The sequence below is a fragment of the Penicillium daleae genome (genome assembly GCF_028827525.1).
Source record: "Penicillium daleae strain IBT 16125 chromosome Unknown utg000001l_segment0_segment0, whole genome shotgun sequence".
NCBI classification, from domain to species: Eukaryota; Fungi; Ascomycota; class Eurotiomycetes; order Eurotiales; family Aspergillaceae; genus Penicillium; species Penicillium daleae.
The window spans coordinates 1,471,433-1,490,085 of record NW_026623149.1 but is presented as its reverse complement, the minus strand read 5'-3'; the positions used below and the strand labels follow the sequence as shown (position 1 = coordinate 1,490,085).

Here is an 18,653-nt window from a genome sequence, read left to right as displayed (position 1 = left end):
CCACGAAATTGTACCGGTCGACAGCAGATATTATAGCGACTTCTACTTTGTAGCTGGAAGGGGCTCGTAGTTGGTCAGGTATGGCCCTTTGGCCCCCTGAATCATAAAGATCATGATCATGATCACCGGATCGTCCTGGCCAAAAAAAGGACACCATTCAGGGGTAAATAGACGAGCCAAGGAACCGAATACTTTGGTCTTGGCCTGTGGCTGGGCCTTGAACGGGGATGGCGTCGGTTGCTTTGCTATGAAATTGTCGGCGCTCAAGATAGATTTGATTCTGATCGCGATCGTGATCTACGATAGCGCGATCGGGAGATATCATCCCCTGCACCGCTTGACGAAGGCGTAGAAGCTTATCGCCAAATCTTAAATCTGGCAAACCACAACCTTAGAACTCGGTCCCTGAGAGCGACCCAAAAGCAGCGGGCCCCACTGTGGCTCAACCCGCCAAGGGGAGACCAAACAACAACAGTCAACCAGCCCCGAATTGGACTCGAAATCGCCCCGCGAAAAGTCAATTTACCGGTTTTTCATCGCCTCGTGTGTGCTCTTTCCGTTCTTCGTCACTCAATTTTCCCCCTTTCGCGATACATCGTCACCTGTGTAACCGGCCTGGACTATGACCTCGGCCAGCGAAGCCAGTCCCGGTAACTGGATCGTGGGCAGTTACACGGGTAACAGCGATGGGGTGCGCATCACGATTGCGACCTTTGTGGGCGTCGCATGGTATAATGTGATTGAGCTAGTCGTGCTCATCTTCCTCACCTTCAAGCGCTACCATGGCCCCTACTTCTGGAGTATGCTCATCTCCTCCATCGGGATCCTGCCATACTCGGTCGGCTATTTGATCAAGTTTTTCGGCCTCACTTCGGCGACATGGGTCCCTGTCACGCTACTGACCGTGGGCTGGTGGACTATGGTCACTGGCCAGTCCTTTGTGCTATATTCGCGCCTGCATTTGGTGCAGGAGAATAAGCGCATCCTGCGCATGGTCAAGGGCATGATCATCATGAATATTTTTCTGCTCCACGTCCCAACTACTGTCCTCACCTATGCCGCCAACTTTTCTGAATCCCCCACTTCCGTTGCGGGGTACGATATTATGGAGAAAATCCAACTTACCGGATTCTGTGTCCAGGAGGTTATCATCTCCAGCTTTTACATGTGGGAGACCAACCGAATGCTGCATGACAATTCTGATGCTGGTAGTCGCAAGACCATTTTGCAATTGCTTGCCGTCAACGTTTCTTGTATCCTGATGGATATCGCGTTGATGGTCATCGAGTTCATGAATTTCTATATCTACCAAACCACTCTCAAAGCTACGCTTTACAGCATTAAGTTGAAACTGGAAATTGCCGTCCTGGGAAAATTGGTCAAGATTGCCCATCAGAATGTTTATGTGTCACCATTCAATGCGGGTAATGGTCACTTTCCTTCTTATGTGGACCCAACCCTCCGTGCTGGTGACTACAGTCATCCAGAGTCAATGGGGACGGGCCAAAGCTCTAAGAGCAGGGAGACCAGACATGATTTGGACTATGAGGATGATGTTCGATGAGCCAGCGCGCGACAAGATATTCACCCGCCTCTTCAGCCTGAATTGTCCTAGACCAATCCTCAGAACGGACGATATGGTATATACTACACACTCTTGTCCTCTAGCCACTGCGGCTTTCGAAGTCAGATGCCGTCAGTTCGAGCACCTCTCTCGCCTACACACTGCGACTGAGCCACGCGCCCTTTGTCCTTTGTGATAAAAGGTTTACAACCCGTCTCGCAGATTCGCCCAATATATATGACGACTACCCGTGGCCTGGAAGGGTGTGGAAAATCCCAGAACTAAACAAACATCAACAATCCCGATGTCGAAACTCCTTGGGATCAGTACTATCTCGGTCCGTCGAAGTGATGGGGGATTCAAAAGCAGACCTAGAGTTGTTTACTGTGCATAGCGATTACGAAATTACGACATAGATCTACAGTATAAACATCATATAACATCATGATTTTCACATTCACCCAAATCCTTATCATCATAGGTCCGGTGGATCCCAACCAGGCAACTCAATACCGTGGGGACAGCCATGAGTCTCTTCCGCTCTCCAGTCAGCTACCTCATCCGCTAAAGACCAGCTATTGACCTCCTTCAACTCTCTCATGTCCCGCACAACATCACCATCCAAATCACCCATAGCCGCCTGAAATCCTCGCACAAGCTCCCATGTCCACACATCTCTCCACCACTCTTCCCGAATATGAACCGGCATCTGACTTGTATGCCACATGTCAAGAACCACATCCGCACTCTGTATTGCATTCCTGAGTGGCCCTTCGATCCTACGCCCACAGAACGAAGGATCTGGATATGAACGAAACGAAGCAAACGGAGATGCAAAGGTCTCGTATTGTGACCATAATATTCTGAAATAAAAGTATTCCGACGCAACCTCTGAAGTATGGATGACGAGGTCGTAGAGCATGTTCATTCGCAGTCCGCCGAATGCTTGGAGGGGAATCTCCCAGCGGTGCACGTCTGTCATGTTTGATACTGCGATGCTGCGCTCCACCCATCCAACCGCCATGATGGGCGGTTGCTGGACAAGCATTCGGCGCCAACTCGCCTCCGGTCGTCGATATGTGTCGCTGCTTTCCAGGAAATCTTGCATATCGCCAGCACCAAAGGCAGTGGCGCATGAATTGCCGCCATCTGCGGGAAACCAGTATGGAAATTTCGATGCCAAGAGGGGGTTCTGTTGGCGTGGGGTACTTGTCGGTGCTGGTTGGAAGAATAGAATTTGCTGGATTTTTGAAGATCCTTGGATGCATTTGGCCCATTGGCGGCTGACCCGTTGGGCGAGGAGGATGGTTTGCATGTCCACTTGCGTGAGAATAGCTTCGAGGAGCTCGTTCGGTAATGATTGGCGGGCCATCATATGCTTTTGGCAAGCTTAAATGGATTCGTGTTTTGGAAGTATTCACGAGCCGGGGACCGTGGATGGCGATCACGATGTGCGATAAAGTGCAGCGCCTCCCGAGCGTGCCCCCCCCTTTTGGTTCTCTTGTCTGGCTAGCGCGGTTTATAGCCAGGTCAGGGGTCCAAGCCGCCCCGCATTTTTTGAGGATATTCTTTTTCCTGTCTAGATTGGACTTTGAGGTATGAATTGTAATTTACGGGCACAAGTTTCAGGATGACGTTATAAAGAGTACAGTTCATAGTATAGACATTGCCTGAATTAATATACGTGTTGGTCCAAGACCCTACCTCGCGCAAACTATAATGCTAGACCTCCACCACAGATTATGGAGATGCAGTGATTGTGGCAACAGGCTTAATATCCGCTGGCTGATAGCTGGGATCTTCAGAGTAGCTCCAAGCCGGCACGAAGTTGATCGAGCCACATCCACCCGATTTGGGCATACCGAAGATATCCGTTTGGTCGGGGAGTTTTTCAAACCAACAAGTGCAGGTGTTCTTGAAACTGTCTCCAAGGATTGAAGTGTCAGTATCTTTGCACTTCACGTCACCATGATCGCCGCCAGATCCGACACCGGTAGGGTCAGCCTCGCTGCTGCCGACCGCCATGATCTGGTAGACCTGTTGATGTTGTTAGTACGTGAAGCGACGTGCTGGCAGCGCCGTCAGGGTGAGCCACTTACCAGGCAAACTTCCTGGAGACTTCCGCCATATTTCTGATCCGTTGTCGAGGTATCACACTGTTTGAAGTGACTGATTAGCATCGGATTATAAATCCCAAGTGGAAGATTCGACATACCCCGTTCATAATGGTACGCAGCCGGTCCATGCAGAGATCAGTGGCACGAAGACCCTCTCCCTGGGGCGGCCAAGTGGTCATTCCCGTACAGCCACCAGAGGCAAAGTAGGCGCCAATCCACAGGTTGTCCTTGCCACCGTTGATGCTATAGCTACCACTCGCACCGAGAGACTTGCCCTTCCCGTCCTTTGTGGTTCCACAGCCTTGATCGATTGGAGGAGTGAAGACGTGGTTGTAAAGATTTGTATCACTGCAGAAATCTTTGATCTTCGCATCGGCCTCCGAAACACTGAATGCCGACCGACCTGAGGGGGTACCACTCCTTGAACTGGCACACGTAGGGTCGGGGGTATTGACATAAGAGCTGAACTCTCGCATCTGGTTTATAAATGTATCAGGGTAGTCAGTTTCCGGTGCGAGGGTGTCGGTATCAGCTTCGTCGGAGAGTGTGATAATGTCGCTATCATCGAGATCGTTTGCCACATAGCTTCCGTCTGCGTTGGTGGTAAAATCATCTGCTGAAAGTTCGCCTCCATTGATACCGAATGTTCCATTGCCTTGGGTCAAGAACATAGCGCTGGTCTTTGGCTGCCATTCGATTGCTTCGCGGTCGGCAAGAGGGAGCCAGGGGTACTGATTCCCATCCAGCTTAGACTGTACGTATTTGGCTTTGTGATAGATTAGCACACAATATTCTGGAATCACTTTGATGGGTATGAGATTAAATAATCATACATAAAGCATATTGAGCATAGTTGTCCGCTGTCGACGAGAAAATGACATGTCAGCTATCAAAGAAATACTTAAGGGGCCGGATTGACCGTACCATTCATGGTGATACCATCTTGAGCAATATACTGTCTTGCAGTCCGAGCCAGGATTTTGCAAGGCAGTGGCTGATAAACATCCCACTTGACTTTCTTCCGGTCATATCCACGATCGTAGTCGTGCCGCTGGTACTCGTAGACATACATACTCAAATCCTTGATTCGGCGATTTTTGTTTTGCGAGTATGTCATGACTGTAGCATGCATGAATTCGTGCAGAATAATGTATGCTAATCAAGAACCGTGGCCGGTCAGATCAAGCTGCTATGAAGTATTCACGGAACGGAGTATGCCACACCTTGATTCTTGTACTTTGTCAGGTCGTATCTCCACTTGAAGTCGTCGTTGTTCTTCACAGCATCAACAGCCTCGTCGAGTTTCTTGTAGTAGAAGAACTGATCACAGAAATGCATGTTGGAAACAGCATCCGCCTGATCATAGCTAGGTGCGGTGTTGGGATCAGTGGCATCTTTCTTGGTATTCCACTGGTAGGCAATAACGCCTTGCTTTCTACATCGATTCTGATATTTGATATCATTTGCTGAGCCGCAACGAGCATTCATCTGGTAGCCTGGCCAAACGCCACTGAGTCGGAAAGTTGAAATGTGCTCGAACACGGACTGGATGTTGCTCTGCCAGTCCTTGTTCAGCGCACTAGGTCCCAGATAGTCAAGAGCACCGGGGTCATTGCCAAAATCAATAGTCTTGACTTGTTCAGCCATTGTGACTGCATCTTCGTGGGCCGCTTTGATTGCCGTCTGCTGGTCAGTGGAGCAGCCCTCAAACTTTAACCATGTCCACAGAGCGTTGGGCCCATCGTCACGTTCTTGGATAGGGGACTCGTGGGCAGGAGCAGCTTGTGTAGAAGAGAGCAAAAGCAGCGTGGAACCAAGAAGAATTGGTAGGCGCCGTAAAGTAATCATTTTGAGTAAGGCCAGCACAAACGCCCGCAATGTTAATGAAAGATAGAATCAACGACTGCTTTGCAGAAATTGACTCGATTTTCTCCTCCCCCACATGAGCCTTTTATACATGAAGACGTAACGTAGTAGCAACAATAAGAGCAGGAAGCCGCACAGCCTCCAATATCGTTTGACATACTTGAGCTTAGCCCAATTTCCCGTGTGCATAGCCAGAGCAATACTTTCCCATTGGTTCAGCCATAGAGTTCCTGGATGCTAAGTGTGCCTGCATCCATTTTGAAACTGTTGCTCGTAAAATAAATGCAGGAGAAAAGCCAAAGACTAAAAACAGTACCCGCCCCCAAAAGCCTCATCCGTTTTGCCGAATCACATCTCCTCTTCCGCGCGACTTTCGGCACCACAAAGATCCGACGCAGGGGCGATAAGATCATAATAGTGATTGTTTTTGGATTAATTCAAGCTATAGTTACCAACTATTTCAGCACAATCTTTGTGGTCGAACTTCATTGAATAGTGTAGGTAGCCTCTCCCAGGCTGACAATATCTGGGGTATTACGCAGCATAGGGTTAGGATCTCTCCATCTCGGTATGATTACGGATCATGTCGAGAGTTTGAACAAACATAAATCGCCCGTAAGCAGCCATGGAGGGTCTCGCTGACTGAGGCTGAGGCTTATTTTGGGGTGGGCATTATGCTTGGCGGAGGTGCCAAGACTTCTTTCACCCTTCACAACTGGCCACGACTTCGCTCTACTTCAACCCCCAAAAACATACTTCTGCCCCCAAGCCAAGGGGTCTTCTTACCTAGTTTCAAGCTGAAGTTGTATTCTGATTCCCAGAAAATTTCAGGGTCTTCTCACGGCCCCTTGCGTTCAAATTTCATTCGGTCGCCGTCAATATGTCAGAGAGCAACAAGACCATGAAGGCAGATGAAGGTCAACAGCAGCCACGAGCTCAAAGAACACGGTTGTCATCAACTCATCTTTTCAAAGTCCTAGTCCTTGTATTCACTGTCGTTATCCTTATTTGGACCTTTCAGCAGCCCCTTCGTCGTGGTTTCACTTACCGCCCCGACACAAATGTAGCTGAAGGCCCGGATCCGCTCGGTGAGCTTTCGGTCGAGGATCACAACATCAATTCTCCTAACAGCAGATGCTCCCTACCTACCACACGTTACGACATCCAAACTGGCAAGACATCATGCTACCCTTCCTCGGGCGGTATCTGGCTAGCAGATCTAGGCCCCGTGGAGCTACAATACCTGGGCATCAACCGTTTTGATTCCACCGAGCGATCAGAGAACCAATCCGAAGAAGACCACTTTTGTCACGAGCTTCGCAAGTTTGGTGGTTCTTGGTATGACCCAAAGTCGCCTGATGATCTTTGGGTCGGCGGAGAATGCAGTGAGCTTGATGAGTTCGAGCCAGTCTTCTCCATTGACCGCCAAGTCGCATTTCCAGCGAAGGGGGGCGTATGGGTCCTTGGTAAAGATAAGGAGACTGGAAGATATCCGATTGGAATGGCTGGTGTTCGAAATTCATTGACAATGGATGAGCGCTCGATGGTTCTGGAAAGACTGGGAGCTGTTTACTGTGACGATGTTGCGAACTGCCATCTACTAGATGACCTCAAGAACGAGCCACACGACCTGGCTGCTGGCCAAAACTCTTGAATGTGATAATGACATGCAATTTTAGCTCACCATGTTTCGCAAGTTCAATAGATCATTTTGTTTCCACTCACAATCCTACTTTCGACAAGAGAATAACCATTTTAGATTCGGCAAGACCAACTGCTTAGCCCGTAGTGGAACGCAGTGTACTTGAGGGTCAGACTTGGGTATTACGACATGCGCATCAGCTAGCAGATCAATTTCTACCTTCTTGTACGCCACTAAGAAACAGAAACCTGTTCGCTCCATGTGGCTGAAAAGCATCTGTTTACCTTCAACTGTCCAGAATCTGCCCTGTAATGGTGGCATGCTCGCAGAAGAGTTGCATCATTGCCACTAGAGGCTTTGGAAGACAAAACCAGACGCAGGAGGAGCAACCAACTAAGGAAAGATGCCCACTCCAAGCAAAATGACACTCCAAGACATCAAGCTTGGCTGCCAAGTTAGTGATTCAGTTAGTGATTCATCTATGCTTAGCCAGGAAAAGCGTCATACAAATCTGACTCTGTGAGCAGCCGATTTTTCAAACGATCATCTGCGATCAGACCGATCTGTGTGCCCTGATAATACTTTCCCACTCTCCGCCTTGCTTGGTCATTGGTGTGCGACATACGAATACGAACAGGTTCATCGAGCACGCGAGGCTTGCGAGCAGCACCGCACCCGACTACAAAGGGGGCTTCGGCAGTGGAGCACCAACACAATAAGAACAAACCCGGCTCTTCCGGGCGTTGCCGTTCCATCTCACGAGTGAGAAATCAGCCCTGTTTGTAAACCAATAGTAGGACATCAGGCGCCCAAATTTCCCCACTTGGCGTCCAAATCACCATTTGGTGCATATTTTTATAGGAGTTGCGCTCATTCTGTGCTCCCTGATTCTACTTATAAGTTTCAACCCAATGGTAGCGGCGCTATGGTCCAGGATCGAGTCGTGAACCACAATTTAATTCCCCTAAGTTCCTCTAAGCGCTAAGAACAGGCTTTATCCATTGGGGCTACAGTACTCCGTACTTCCAGATAATTGTTAAAAGTGGGACTCCTGAGCTAACCGTTCTGGGCCTTAGCTAATTGGTAATCTCATGTTTTGGAAATGACCTTTCCTAGTAAACACAAGGATACAGTGGCCGTTCAAAAGTATTTGGAACACAGTACTTCCGGCCCATACCGCTTTTTTACACCGCCTACTTAAATTGGCCATACGCGTCCTCGCGCAAGCGGTCGAATCTAGTAAATTCGCTTAGATTATTGGTATTTTGTTAATCTAGTTAGAGCAATACCTCATTATGGAGAGGAGGTCATTAGATACAACAGATGGTATACTAGTTATAGAAATATTGAATGAATTAGGTGGTTTAGCCGGCAGAAAAATAAGTGGGGCATGTAGCATTTTCCAAATCCTTTTGAACGCTGACTGTATGGAGCCGTTTTCACTTGTATAAGATACCATCTTGTATTAAAACCGGAAGTCCCACGTTAACAATTAGGTGGTAGGGTATTGTACAACATTATTTTCTTTGCCCCCCCTTTGAAATGTACTAAATTATTTCCGCGTATCCTCTACCTGGCCTGCCCAGGGAATGAGGAGTTCTTGGCTAGCACGGCGTAGAAAAATATTTTACGTGTATACCCTCCCTCTCCTTTCAGGACCCTCAGCTGCTCGGTATGCAGAAACCGCGACTATTGTTTTGGCTCACTCCTAGGAGGGCTATAGTTGGTTGTATACTGATTTTTACCCTCCAAATCTCTTATTTCTTACATCGCAGTTATTTGCAACCTAGGCAAGGTAGTGACTATTTCCCCGGAATATATCCATCCTGGAAACTTTTCTAATGATCGTCCGCCGGGGCAGCTCGTCGGCATGATATCGTCAACCAACTTGTCGACCTGACCAACTCTTACACCTCGAAATCCGCAAACGCCAGTGTTGGGCTTGTCCTTGCGTCGATTCACACCGATGACTTGACGTGGCTTCTGGATTACTGTACCGAAAGGTAACTTGGTTCGGTCGGCTATTGAATCCGCGGAGGCTTATGCCCCATTTTAGTGGCAGTGTACCATTTGTTTATACGACCGAGCGATCTCCCGAGTTTGGCCTGCTAGTCCCTCCAACGATCCGTGGCCGTGAGGCTTCAGCCTATCTTTCCTATGTTATTGATTTCTACGACCATCTCCCGGAATACTCTATCTTCGTCCACGCATTTCCGGAGCAATGGCACAATGACCTTTTCGGACCTTATACGCTTAACACGTTGAAAAATATCCGATTCGAGTCCATCGATGCCTATGGATATGTGAATCTTCGGTGCCAGCACAATCCAGGTTGTCCAACGGGCGTATACCCGCTCAGTCCGAGCCAGGTCGACATTGAAAATCACGACATTCGCGCATATTTTTCAGACGCTTACCAGCAAATTTTCAGCGTTACCGCAGACAAAGTCCCCGATGCTATAGGAAATGTATGCTGCGGGCAATTTGCCGTTAGCAGGGACAGAATTAGAGCACGGCCCAAGGAAGACTACGAACGGATTCTAGATTGGATTGCGACGACTAGCCTGACAAACGATTTTGGCGTTGGCTGGGTCATGGAAAAGCTTTGGCACATCATCTTCGGCATGGATGCAGTATAGTGAGTCTTGACTTTCTTCCGGGTTAGTTGCCACTATTGCACTATCTTGTTGTACTGATCATATTACTCTCAGTTGCCCTCGGTTCGAGCAATGTCGGTGCGATGTTTACGGATGGTGCGGGCCTCTGCCATCAGGAGAGTCACTGCAAGCAGTCACCAAGACAGCTCCCCGAGAAGGCCCTCTTACATAGCAGATATTGAAAAGATTAAAATTATGAATAGAATGCTGATTCGGATGCCTCGAGTCACACGGTCTAGTTAGAATGCCAAAGCCGCTTGGCGAAGTTTGTACTCTATATCATCCTATGTTCAAATCGCCTCCCACCTACACAGCGACACTTTGACACAAAAGATCCGATGCGCACGACGGGTTTAGTATCCTGCTGCATTCGGCAGGGTCTCTGGAGTATCGGCTCGGAATCTATTGGTGATCAAGTTTCCAAATGAGGGCGACCACTCAACTCGGGGAGTAAGGCTTTCCAACCCCCAAAGCTCAGACACAAATTTGAGAATCGAGGTGTGAGTAAAATCATTATTGCCGGAGCTGGGCTTGTTCTGTACCAAACCCTTCTCGACCCAGGGGGAGATCAGCAGTGTTGGTACTCGCACACCCAGACGGTCAAAATGGAAGGTATAATTTTGTCCATCGCTTGCCTCTTCTGTATAAGTGAGGCTATCACCAGAAGGGACGCCAGTAGGCGGGGGAACATGGTCAGCGAAACCTCCATGTTCATCCCAGGTGATAATGAACAAGGTTTGGTTCCACTGAGGAGAACTTCGCAACGCCTCATAGACACCCTTCATAAAATTTTCACCCATATTGATGGGCGACTTCGGGTGCATCGACATGTAATCACAGCATTCCGGGTTGATCCAGGTGAATTGGGGCAGCTTCCCAGCCTTGGCATCTGTATAGAAGCGATCGATTGGAAGGACATTTGTTTTGCCTTTTCCAGACTTGGCAGTCCATTGATAGAACATCGCATCTGGCGGGAAGCTCGAGGGTCCAATGTCAGTAGTGTTTTGGTAGTTGATCCAAGTAATATTCTTCTCAGACAGCTGCTGGAAAATCGACTTCTGGGGCATCCCGGAATTGTAGAACACCTCTCCATTATCACCATGGCCGTAAGACGTCCCGGATGTCAAATACGCGCGATTGGGATCCGTTGGTCCCGGAATGGCCGCGAACCAGCGATCAAATAGGACGTAATTCTCTGCCATAGCGTTTGTGACGGGGACAAGCTCGGGTTTGTAGTAATTGATCACCTCGGCTGCCTCCATCATATTGTTTTGTAGGCTATACATATAGCTTTGCTCGGTAACGAACCCGCTCATGGACGACTTCGCATCCACACCTGGGTGATAGGTGCCAAAGACTTGCATGTTACCACCGGTGATAGTATGATCAGGGTCGTCCGACGCGACGTTTTTCGCTATGTCGGCCGCGCACACGTTCTCTGAATTTGGTTCCGAAACATTGGCTAGATTGCAATACTTTCTGTTAACCAATCCATCAATATCGGGATTGTAGGTAAGACCGCCTGCGAGGGTGTCAAATGACCGATTCTCCTGCACAAGCACGACGACATTCTTGATATTTTTCATGCCTGATGCATGTGGTCGAGCGACGGTACCAAGACCGAGGTTGAGTATAATAAATGCAAGTGAAAAGGACATTGCTGAGGCGTGCAGAGTGGATGATTGATTCGCTTTAGGAATTGTATTGTTATTTATGAATCGTCAACCATGTTGATCCTCTGCCAGGGACAAACACGGATCGATGTCGCATCGTGAGTGTATTCCGATGTCTCCGCATATTTATCGTGTAGATCCACTAGCAGTGCCCTGAGAGACCCCCGCATCGCTAAATGCGAGACCCTAACATTTTGGATCTACATATTATCGCTCCGATTGGTTGTCTGCCAACCTTCCGTCCATGATCGTCACTCGACGTTGCAGAGCTTTTTGGCCCCAAAGCTTGACCCGCCGTCCGACGAAACAAGTGTTGCAGTACACTCGCACCCCTTATAAGAGATAATAGATGATATGAATGAGTGTTGAAGAGGGACTATCTCCAATGAGATATCATTGTCATCGCCAACGCCTGGTGGGAGCTTGGTCAAAAGGGTGTTGTGTTGGAGTCATTCTTTAACGAGATTCACCCCAGGTTAGAAATATAGTTTGGCTGTTCCTGATGATTTCCAATCCAAGAAAACTTGTTGACCTGCGATGAAGCGTTGCAAATAGCGCCGCTAATCTCCCCGAAGCCACGCGTACGGCACGCGGACTTGCCGGTTTTCCGATAGGTAGGCAAAATCGAAATAGATCGAGTTTCACATCGCCTAAACTAATCATGCATGCGAATCGTCTCGCTTCGGGGATGTAAGGTTGCACAAGAAGGTCAACCAGTCACCTGCGATGACATTTGATGAGCAGGTATGGTTCCAGCATATAAACAAGCCCAGGTCTAGGTCCCTTGATTAGTCATGGAAACAATTCAACTAGACAGCAAATACCCGGAGCTTTTCCTGCCCTTAATGATATTAAGGCAACAGGTTCACTTAAAATATTTTGGATTCCCTTAAAGGCCGGTTTGTGATTGAGGTGGGATTCTTCCGTTACGATACGGGAAGCGATGACGGAAATATATCTTTGAGGTGGACTCGGTAGCAAAAGCCAACCTTACGAATACCCATATGGATCCTCCCAAGTTCGTGCAACAGTTCGAAATTCCGAGGAAAATCAAAATCACACACCTCAGTCATGATATGAAAATATATGGACATACAGTATATTTCCTGGGCCGGTTAGAAACACGGCTCGAAAGAATTCTGAGATGGGGAAAGTTGAGGAGTATTTAGTTGAACCGTTTCCGTGGTCTCTAGATTCACGTAGAATTTTGAACTGCTACTGTAGTCGACTTAAAGCTGTCACCTCACGGTTTGTATTGGCTTTTGATGATAGTTTACTTGCGCATACAGTAAGTCTTATCATGCGAGTTAGCGAAACGTGAAGAATTTGCTGTATTTGTCATCAGTATCTGATCCCGCGGAAGACAGTATAGCCTAATTTAGGAACGTAGGAATTAGCCAATACTAAATTAGCCGATAGAGAAATATTTCCTCAATTCTCCTAAATCGATAGCTTGACATCCCAGTAAATTCATTGGTGCATCATCTACCTCCGAAATGAATAAGCATCAGGAGATGCCCAAAGGTCTCGGCAGATGCTTCACCGATGCCAGCTCTTTCGTCTTGTTTGGGTTTGCAGTATGAAATTATTTCGGACCCGGTCAAAGCATGGCCAAAGATTCCGATGGCCTCGATTGTGAGTTTTCTTCAGTATCTTCAGTGAATTCATATTTGATTCCAACTTTTCCATCTCGGTGAAGCAAAGCCCGAAAGTTTTTGAAGGTCTTTCCCCGCGTGCCTGAGCGCGATCGGCGGTGGGGAAATCTTGGGCCCATGAGAATCCAGTCATCCCGTGAGAATTATTGGGGTCGTGTGTAATACAAAAGCCATTGAGGATTCTCTCAGGAATTGGGGGTGGTTTCTAATCGAGGACCAGAAACATAAGAAGCAACAGCTCCCCACAAGAGTTAGCTGAGTACAGATGATGCAAAAGATTCTCTTCCTGTCCTTACTACTAGTAGGGACCTCACGTTCAGAGATAACATGTAATCGAAGATCGCAAATCGTCAAATCGCTGAATGTTAGGAGGAATGCCAGCTCGAATTCAACGCCATTGCAAGTTGGCAATGGGAACTTTGCATTCGGTGCCGACATCACCGGCCTCCAAACCTTCGCACCTTTTGCCATCATGTCCACCTGGGGATGGCACAATTTTAGTTTACCGACTACAGTAGGGCAAACGTCACCCGATGGTAAGACTCACGTTGGCTATTCCTATTGTGATGCAACTACTAATACCACATAGACTTCACAGGGCTTGATTGGTGGACCCATGGGAGACTTGTCAACTACGACATGCCCAATCCGGCTGAAAATGACATCTCCAACTGGTTGATTCAGAATCCACAGCGACTTAATCTGGCAAGGACTGGGTTTTCCTTCGGTAGCGTCGACGTCGCTGAGGCCGATCTTCAACAAAAGAGTCAAGAATTAGACTTGTGGTCAGGAACAATCAACTCATCCTTCGTTTACAACGATACATCTGTTACGGTGGAGACAATTGCGGAGCCAGCCTCCGATGCTGTCGCAATCAGCGTGGAATCAAAGTTGTTCCAAGACGGCATGGGAATATTCTTTGATTTCCCATACTCGGACCTCAACAAATTCGACGCCCCGTTTGTAGGTGTTTGGAATGCGACTTCCAATCATTCCACGAAAATGACAACAATCAATTCTCACTCTGCCGAAATCAAGCACACATTGGATGAGAATAGTTACTACGTGACGATCACTTGGGAGAACCCAGGTGTTATCTCTGGTCCAACCGATGGCACGCATCGCTACCATTTCTACTCAAGCAGTAGTCGTGTGCGCATGACTGTCAGCTTTTCTCTTGAACCAAGCAAACAGAGTAATGATCTCAAACTTGCAGACATTAAGCGGTCATCCGAATCTTGGTGGCAATCCTACTGGTGCAAAGGGGCATTCATTGATCTATCAGCTGCAGCGGCCGTCAATAGTAGCGCGGCCGAGCTGCAGCGTCGCACGATCCTCTCACAGTACCTCGTTGCTGTGAACGAAGCCTCGGCAAATCCGCCACAGGAGTCGGGCTTGGTCAATAATGGCTGGTACGGCAAGTTCCATCTTGAAATGAGTCTGTGGCACCTGGCACATTTCGCCCGCTGGAACCATTTTGATCTGTTGGAGCGCAGCATCCCTTCGATTTACGAGCGGCTTCTTCCTTCGAGCATTGTGCGTGCCAAAGAGCAAGGGTACAGCGGAGCAAGATGGGGCAAGATGACGGATCCAACTGGTCGATCTGCTCCTGGCGAAATCAATGCCCTCCTTATATGGCAACAACCGCATCCAATGTATTTTGCAGAGCTTGAGTATCGAGCGCATTCGAATCACGCAACACTGGCTAAGTGGGATGCCATTCTCACTGCCTCTGCGGATTTCATGACTTCCTTTGCGTGGTGGAATACTTCTACTGCCGTTTATGACCTAGGACCGCCCATGTACCCCGTGTCTGAAAACACCTCGCCCAATGCAACTGTCAATCCGACCTTTGAGCTGGCATACTGGCGATTTGGACTCGATATTGCAGTGCGCTGGAAGGAAAGACAAGGCCAATCGGCACCAAAGCTGTGGACTCGGGTTCTTGAGAACCTGGCGCCGCTTCCCATTGTGGACGATGCCTATGCCCTGTACGAAGGCATCCCGGACATGTGGACTAGTAACGACACGACAAACGACCACCCAGCCATGACTGGGATTTATGGTCTCTTGCCACCTCCGTCAACCGGTCCGCCAATTAATTTGACCATAGTTCAGAAAACAGCCGAGAAGGTCAAGGAGCTGTGGGCGCTGGAGGATTCGTACGGTTGGGATTTCTCCATGTTAGCACTGAATTCTTTACGACTTGGTGATATTGACCAGGCAATCGCGTATCTACTCGACCCGCGATTCCAATTTGATGACGCTGGATATCCAGAGGGGGGGAAGTCGTGTTCCGACTCCGTATATGCCGGATGCTGCGTCTCTACTGCTCGCGACGGCCATGATGGCTGGGGGCTGGGATGGAGCGGAAGGGGCGCACTTTCCCCGAGACTGGCCAGTGAAGGTTGACGGGTTCAGTCCTGGAATGTGATCAGTCACTTCAAATTCTGGCAAACTCTGTAGATCCGATGGCCAATGGCTGATAAATTGATAAGAAGCCCAGAGAGATCGATCAATGCCATTGAATTTTAGGTGTACCTGAATGATCTGTACGATTTTATAGTTACCCAACCACGATTCAGGTTCCCAACAAAGGATCCACGGATCAGAAGGAATGATCCAGGTCCCCACGCGCGGGCTCACGCGTTTGTACTGCACTTGTTTACACCCCGCTGTACATCCCCCGAAGACGGGATCTTCCCATCGCACAACGGAGCCAACTTGAGCAATTTAAATCTCTCCTTCCTTTCCCGGACATACCTTCCTCTACCATACCCACCAGCCTTGGATTCGACAGCAAAGTATCCACAGCACAGGTAAGTACGAATATCGAAGACGCTGACGCAAGGGAGATTCTCATATGTCTAATTAGGCTCGGCCCTAGAGAGCATCGATACTCCACACGGGGAAAGGTGCTGAAGTCTGCTGATCACATATATTTGTGGATGACACTATCAACACTAGCTGGCCTCTTCATCATGGTCTATCCCATGGAAATCTATACCGACGGTGGCTGCAGGGGCAACAGGCGACCGGGAGCAATAGGAGCCGCTGCCGCCGTTTTTAAGACAAAGTATGGAAAATATCGTGGCCGGATAAGAGTATTGCCATCATACCCTCCACCTACAAATCAGCGTGCCGAAATCACTGCCATCATTGTGGCACTGGAGGAAGCGCTGGCCAAGTTTCGAAAGCTAGACACCAATCCACACCTAGATGTCCGGGTCTATTCTGACTCTAGATATGCGTTTGAAAGAGGAGGGAAGCGTCGAGTCTGGATTCCGAGAGAGGAGAACGAGATTGCCGATCGATTTTGCAACGAGGCCATGGACGAACAATAAGGTATGAAAGCACCCAAAATTGTGCCAACTCACTAAAATTTAATTGTGCCGATAGTCCATGCAACCAAGGCATTGACATGAAATAAGAGGGAATAATTTAAAGTCGTGCTCGATAATATGACCGCACCTGTTTTATCTTTCAACACCACTCATACCTCCACAAGTTGTTCTTCTCTTCTCTCTGGAAACTCTTCCCTTCAGACATTGTGCTTGGCTCGTTTACTATGTTCTTTTTGCCTTTCACGCCATCCTTTCTACCTACTACCAAACCGAATTATGTTAAGCTGCGGATTTACAGACTTGGCTGCAACTACCACCAGCTTATGAAAAAAAAAATAATAAAGATAGCCAACTACAGCTCCTAGGTAGACTTAATAAACACAGAGCCTGGCTTGTCGCTACCTCTTTCCCAAAAGCAATACGCACTCTTAGACAACGGCTAAGAACTACGAGTGCGGGGCTACGCGAGGCTCATTATCCCCGCAATTGTGATTCGCCCGTCTACAAATTTCCGGCATCGAATTGCACATCCATGCAAGTACCAGGGTTCGAGCCGCGAGCGAAATCCCACAAACTTGTCTGAAAGGCCGAGGAATCCTAGGAAATCTAGGTATGCGTTACACGCATGGGGTGAAACTCGCCTATTGGAGTTCCTTCAACAGCATATTATGGTCCGGTTTTTCTGCCACGTTTTTCTAATTCTCGGTCCAGGCACTTTCAGCTCGCGAAATTCATCTTGCATGCATTGATCTATATTAAACTCTAGCATCAAGGGTTTGAACCACGGTCGGGAATCCTAGATCCAGTGTTCATGTCTGCCTCTGGATTCGATCGATTCCTACTCGACTGATCCATCGACCCGACTTTACTTTCAGTTTAGACTAGTCCCTTTGCGACTAAACCGCATTATTTATCGTCCATATGATACATATAAGCTCCTCTACGCTCCGCAATCACGCGAGGCTGTGGCAAGGGGATGACAGGCACTTGACCTATATAAGCGCGTTAAGCTCATCGCCCTCATCCTCGGTCACCCCTCTACCTTTCCTCTGCTTTCTCTGACTATCCGGATCGGAGTGAGCCCGACGTCAACTTGATCCGTGAGCCTATTCAAGAACGTGTGTTGAGCATACTACCTCCTATAACGCAATTACAGAGGATCGCCCAACATGTCCGCAAGAAAATCCGAAACGCTCAACACGGATCCGAAAGCCGCAACCAAGCGTGCGCCGGTTGCAACGGTTTCCGAGATTTCTTCAGTTGAAAATGCGTTGGAAAAAATGGGCTTGGATGACAGGAAGAAGTCCATCAAGTTTATTGAGATGGAGGATGATTTACGCCGAGTCATTGAAACGATCGAAAATGTCCCAACGAACCCACCGTTCGCTATACCTTGATCTTGAAGGTGTGAACCTGTCGCGGCATGGTAATATCTCAATCTTGCAAATCTTCATCTCCCCGCTCGATGAAATCTACCTTGTGGATATCCATACGCTCAAGCGGAAGGCATTCACAGCGTCGAGTTTGAGTTCTGGCGAAACCCTTCTGAGTATACTCGAATCGCCTGATATACCAAAAGTGTTCTTCGATGTTCGAAATGACTCTGATGCACTTTTCAGTCATTTTGGTGTTAGACTGGCCGGTATCATTGGCCTTCAACTTATGGAGCTGGCCACCCGGTCTTCCTCGAAGCGATGCGTCAATGGATTGGCCAAGTGCATCGAGCGTGATGCCCCCATTACTGAGACGCAAAGGAAAATTTGGAAAGAATCCAAGGAGAAGGGTCGGGAACTGTTCGCTCCAGAGCTGGGAGGAAGTTTTGAGGTTTTCAATGCCCGCCCACTTCCGGACAGCATCCTGGCATATTGTGCACAGGATGTCCATATCCTGCCTCGCTTGTGGCACCATTATGAGCGTCAGTTGTCTCCAACTTGGAAGAAGAGGGTCGCCCAGGAGACTATTGAGCGTGTGAAGCAATCTCAAAGTGCCGACTATGTTGGAAAGGGAAGGCACATGGCTTTAGGACCCTCCGGATGGTATTAACCCAGTCTCGGTTACCGTGATCTGTCGATTTGAATCATGATCATCCTGGCCATACTTACGGTGCAAGTTACCTGCTCATATTCTATTACGGA

At 48.4% G+C, this 18,653-nt stretch overlaps 9 protein-coding genes across 9 annotated transcripts; 6 read left to right on the top strand and 3 right to left on the bottom strand.

The window, feature by feature from the left end:
* Positions 1-622: 622 nt before the first annotated feature.
* On the top strand, positions 623-1,564 carry N7458_000441 (uncharacterized protein; the record flags this gene model as incomplete). Its single annotated transcript, XM_056903835.1, has 1 exon — positions 623-1,564. The coding sequence occupies one exon, from the start codon at positions 623-625 to the stop codon at positions 1,562-1,564; it is 942 nt and encodes a 313-aa protein (XP_056771602.1).
* Positions 1,565-2,039: 475 nt separating this feature from the next.
* Positions 2,040-2,936, bottom strand: N7458_000440 (F-box protein; the record flags this gene model as incomplete). Its single annotated transcript, XM_056903834.1, has 1 exon — positions 2,040-2,936. One exon carries the CDS (start codon positions 2,934-2,936, stop codon positions 2,040-2,042), a length of 897 nt encoding a protein of 298 aa, XP_056771601.1.
* Positions 2,937-3,304: 368 nt separating this feature from the next.
* On the bottom strand, positions 3,305-5,529 carry N7458_000439 (uncharacterized protein; the record flags this gene model as incomplete). Its single annotated transcript, XM_056903833.1, has 5 exons — positions 3,305-3,601; positions 3,664-3,720; positions 3,780-4,447; positions 4,606-4,836; positions 4,905-5,529. The coding sequence occupies 5 exons, from the start codon at positions 5,527-5,529 to the stop codon at positions 3,305-3,307; spliced, it is 1,878 nt and encodes a 625-aa protein (XP_056771600.1).
* An 898-nt stretch (positions 5,530-6,427) lies between these two features.
* On the top strand, positions 6,428-7,201 carry N7458_000438 (uncharacterized protein; the record flags this gene model as incomplete). Its single annotated transcript, XM_056903832.1, has 1 exon — positions 6,428-7,201. The coding sequence occupies one exon, from the start codon at positions 6,428-6,430 to the stop codon at positions 7,199-7,201; it is 774 nt and encodes a 257-aa protein (XP_056771599.1).
* Positions 7,202-8,863: 1,662 nt separating this feature from the next.
* On the top strand, positions 8,864-10,018 carry N7458_000437 (DUF3431 domain-containing protein; the record flags this gene model as incomplete). Its single annotated transcript, XM_056903831.1, has 4 exons — positions 8,864-8,987; positions 9,051-9,192; positions 9,252-9,827; positions 9,901-10,018. 4 exons carry the CDS (start codon positions 8,864-8,866, stop codon positions 10,016-10,018), a joined length of 960 nt encoding a protein of 319 aa, XP_056771598.1.
* A 181-nt stretch (positions 10,019-10,199) lies between these two features.
* On the bottom strand, positions 10,200-11,504 carry N7458_000436 (putative phosphatidylglycerol specific phospholipase; the record flags this gene model as incomplete). The annotated part of the gene is made up of 1 exon (XM_056903830.1): positions 10,200-11,504. The coding sequence occupies one exon, from the start codon at positions 11,502-11,504 to the stop codon at positions 10,200-10,202; it is 1,305 nt and encodes a 434-aa protein (XP_056771597.1).
* A 1,622-nt stretch (positions 11,505-13,126) lies between these two features.
* N7458_000435 (uncharacterized protein) lies at positions 13,127-15,608 on the top strand (the record flags this gene model as incomplete). The annotated part of the gene is made up of 4 exons (XM_056903829.1): positions 13,127-13,154; positions 13,579-13,710; positions 13,764-15,336; positions 15,398-15,608. The coding sequence occupies 4 exons, from the start codon at positions 13,127-13,129 to the stop codon at positions 15,606-15,608; spliced, it is 1,944 nt and encodes a 647-aa protein (XP_056771596.1).
* A 547-nt stretch (positions 15,609-16,155) lies between these two features.
* On the top strand, positions 16,156-16,518 carry N7458_000434 (ribonuclease H-like domain-containing protein; the record flags this gene model as incomplete). Its single annotated transcript, XM_056903828.1, has 1 exon — positions 16,156-16,518. The coding sequence occupies one exon, from the start codon at positions 16,156-16,158 to the stop codon at positions 16,516-16,518; it is 363 nt and encodes a 120-aa protein (XP_056771595.1).
* Positions 16,519-17,880: 1,362 nt separating this feature from the next.
* Positions 17,881-18,561, top strand: N7458_000433 (uncharacterized protein; the record flags this gene model as incomplete). Its single annotated transcript, XM_056903827.1, has 1 exon — positions 17,881-18,561. One exon carries the CDS (start codon positions 17,881-17,883, stop codon positions 18,559-18,561), a length of 681 nt encoding a protein of 226 aa, XP_056771594.1.
* Positions 18,562-18,653: the final 92 nt, after the last annotated feature.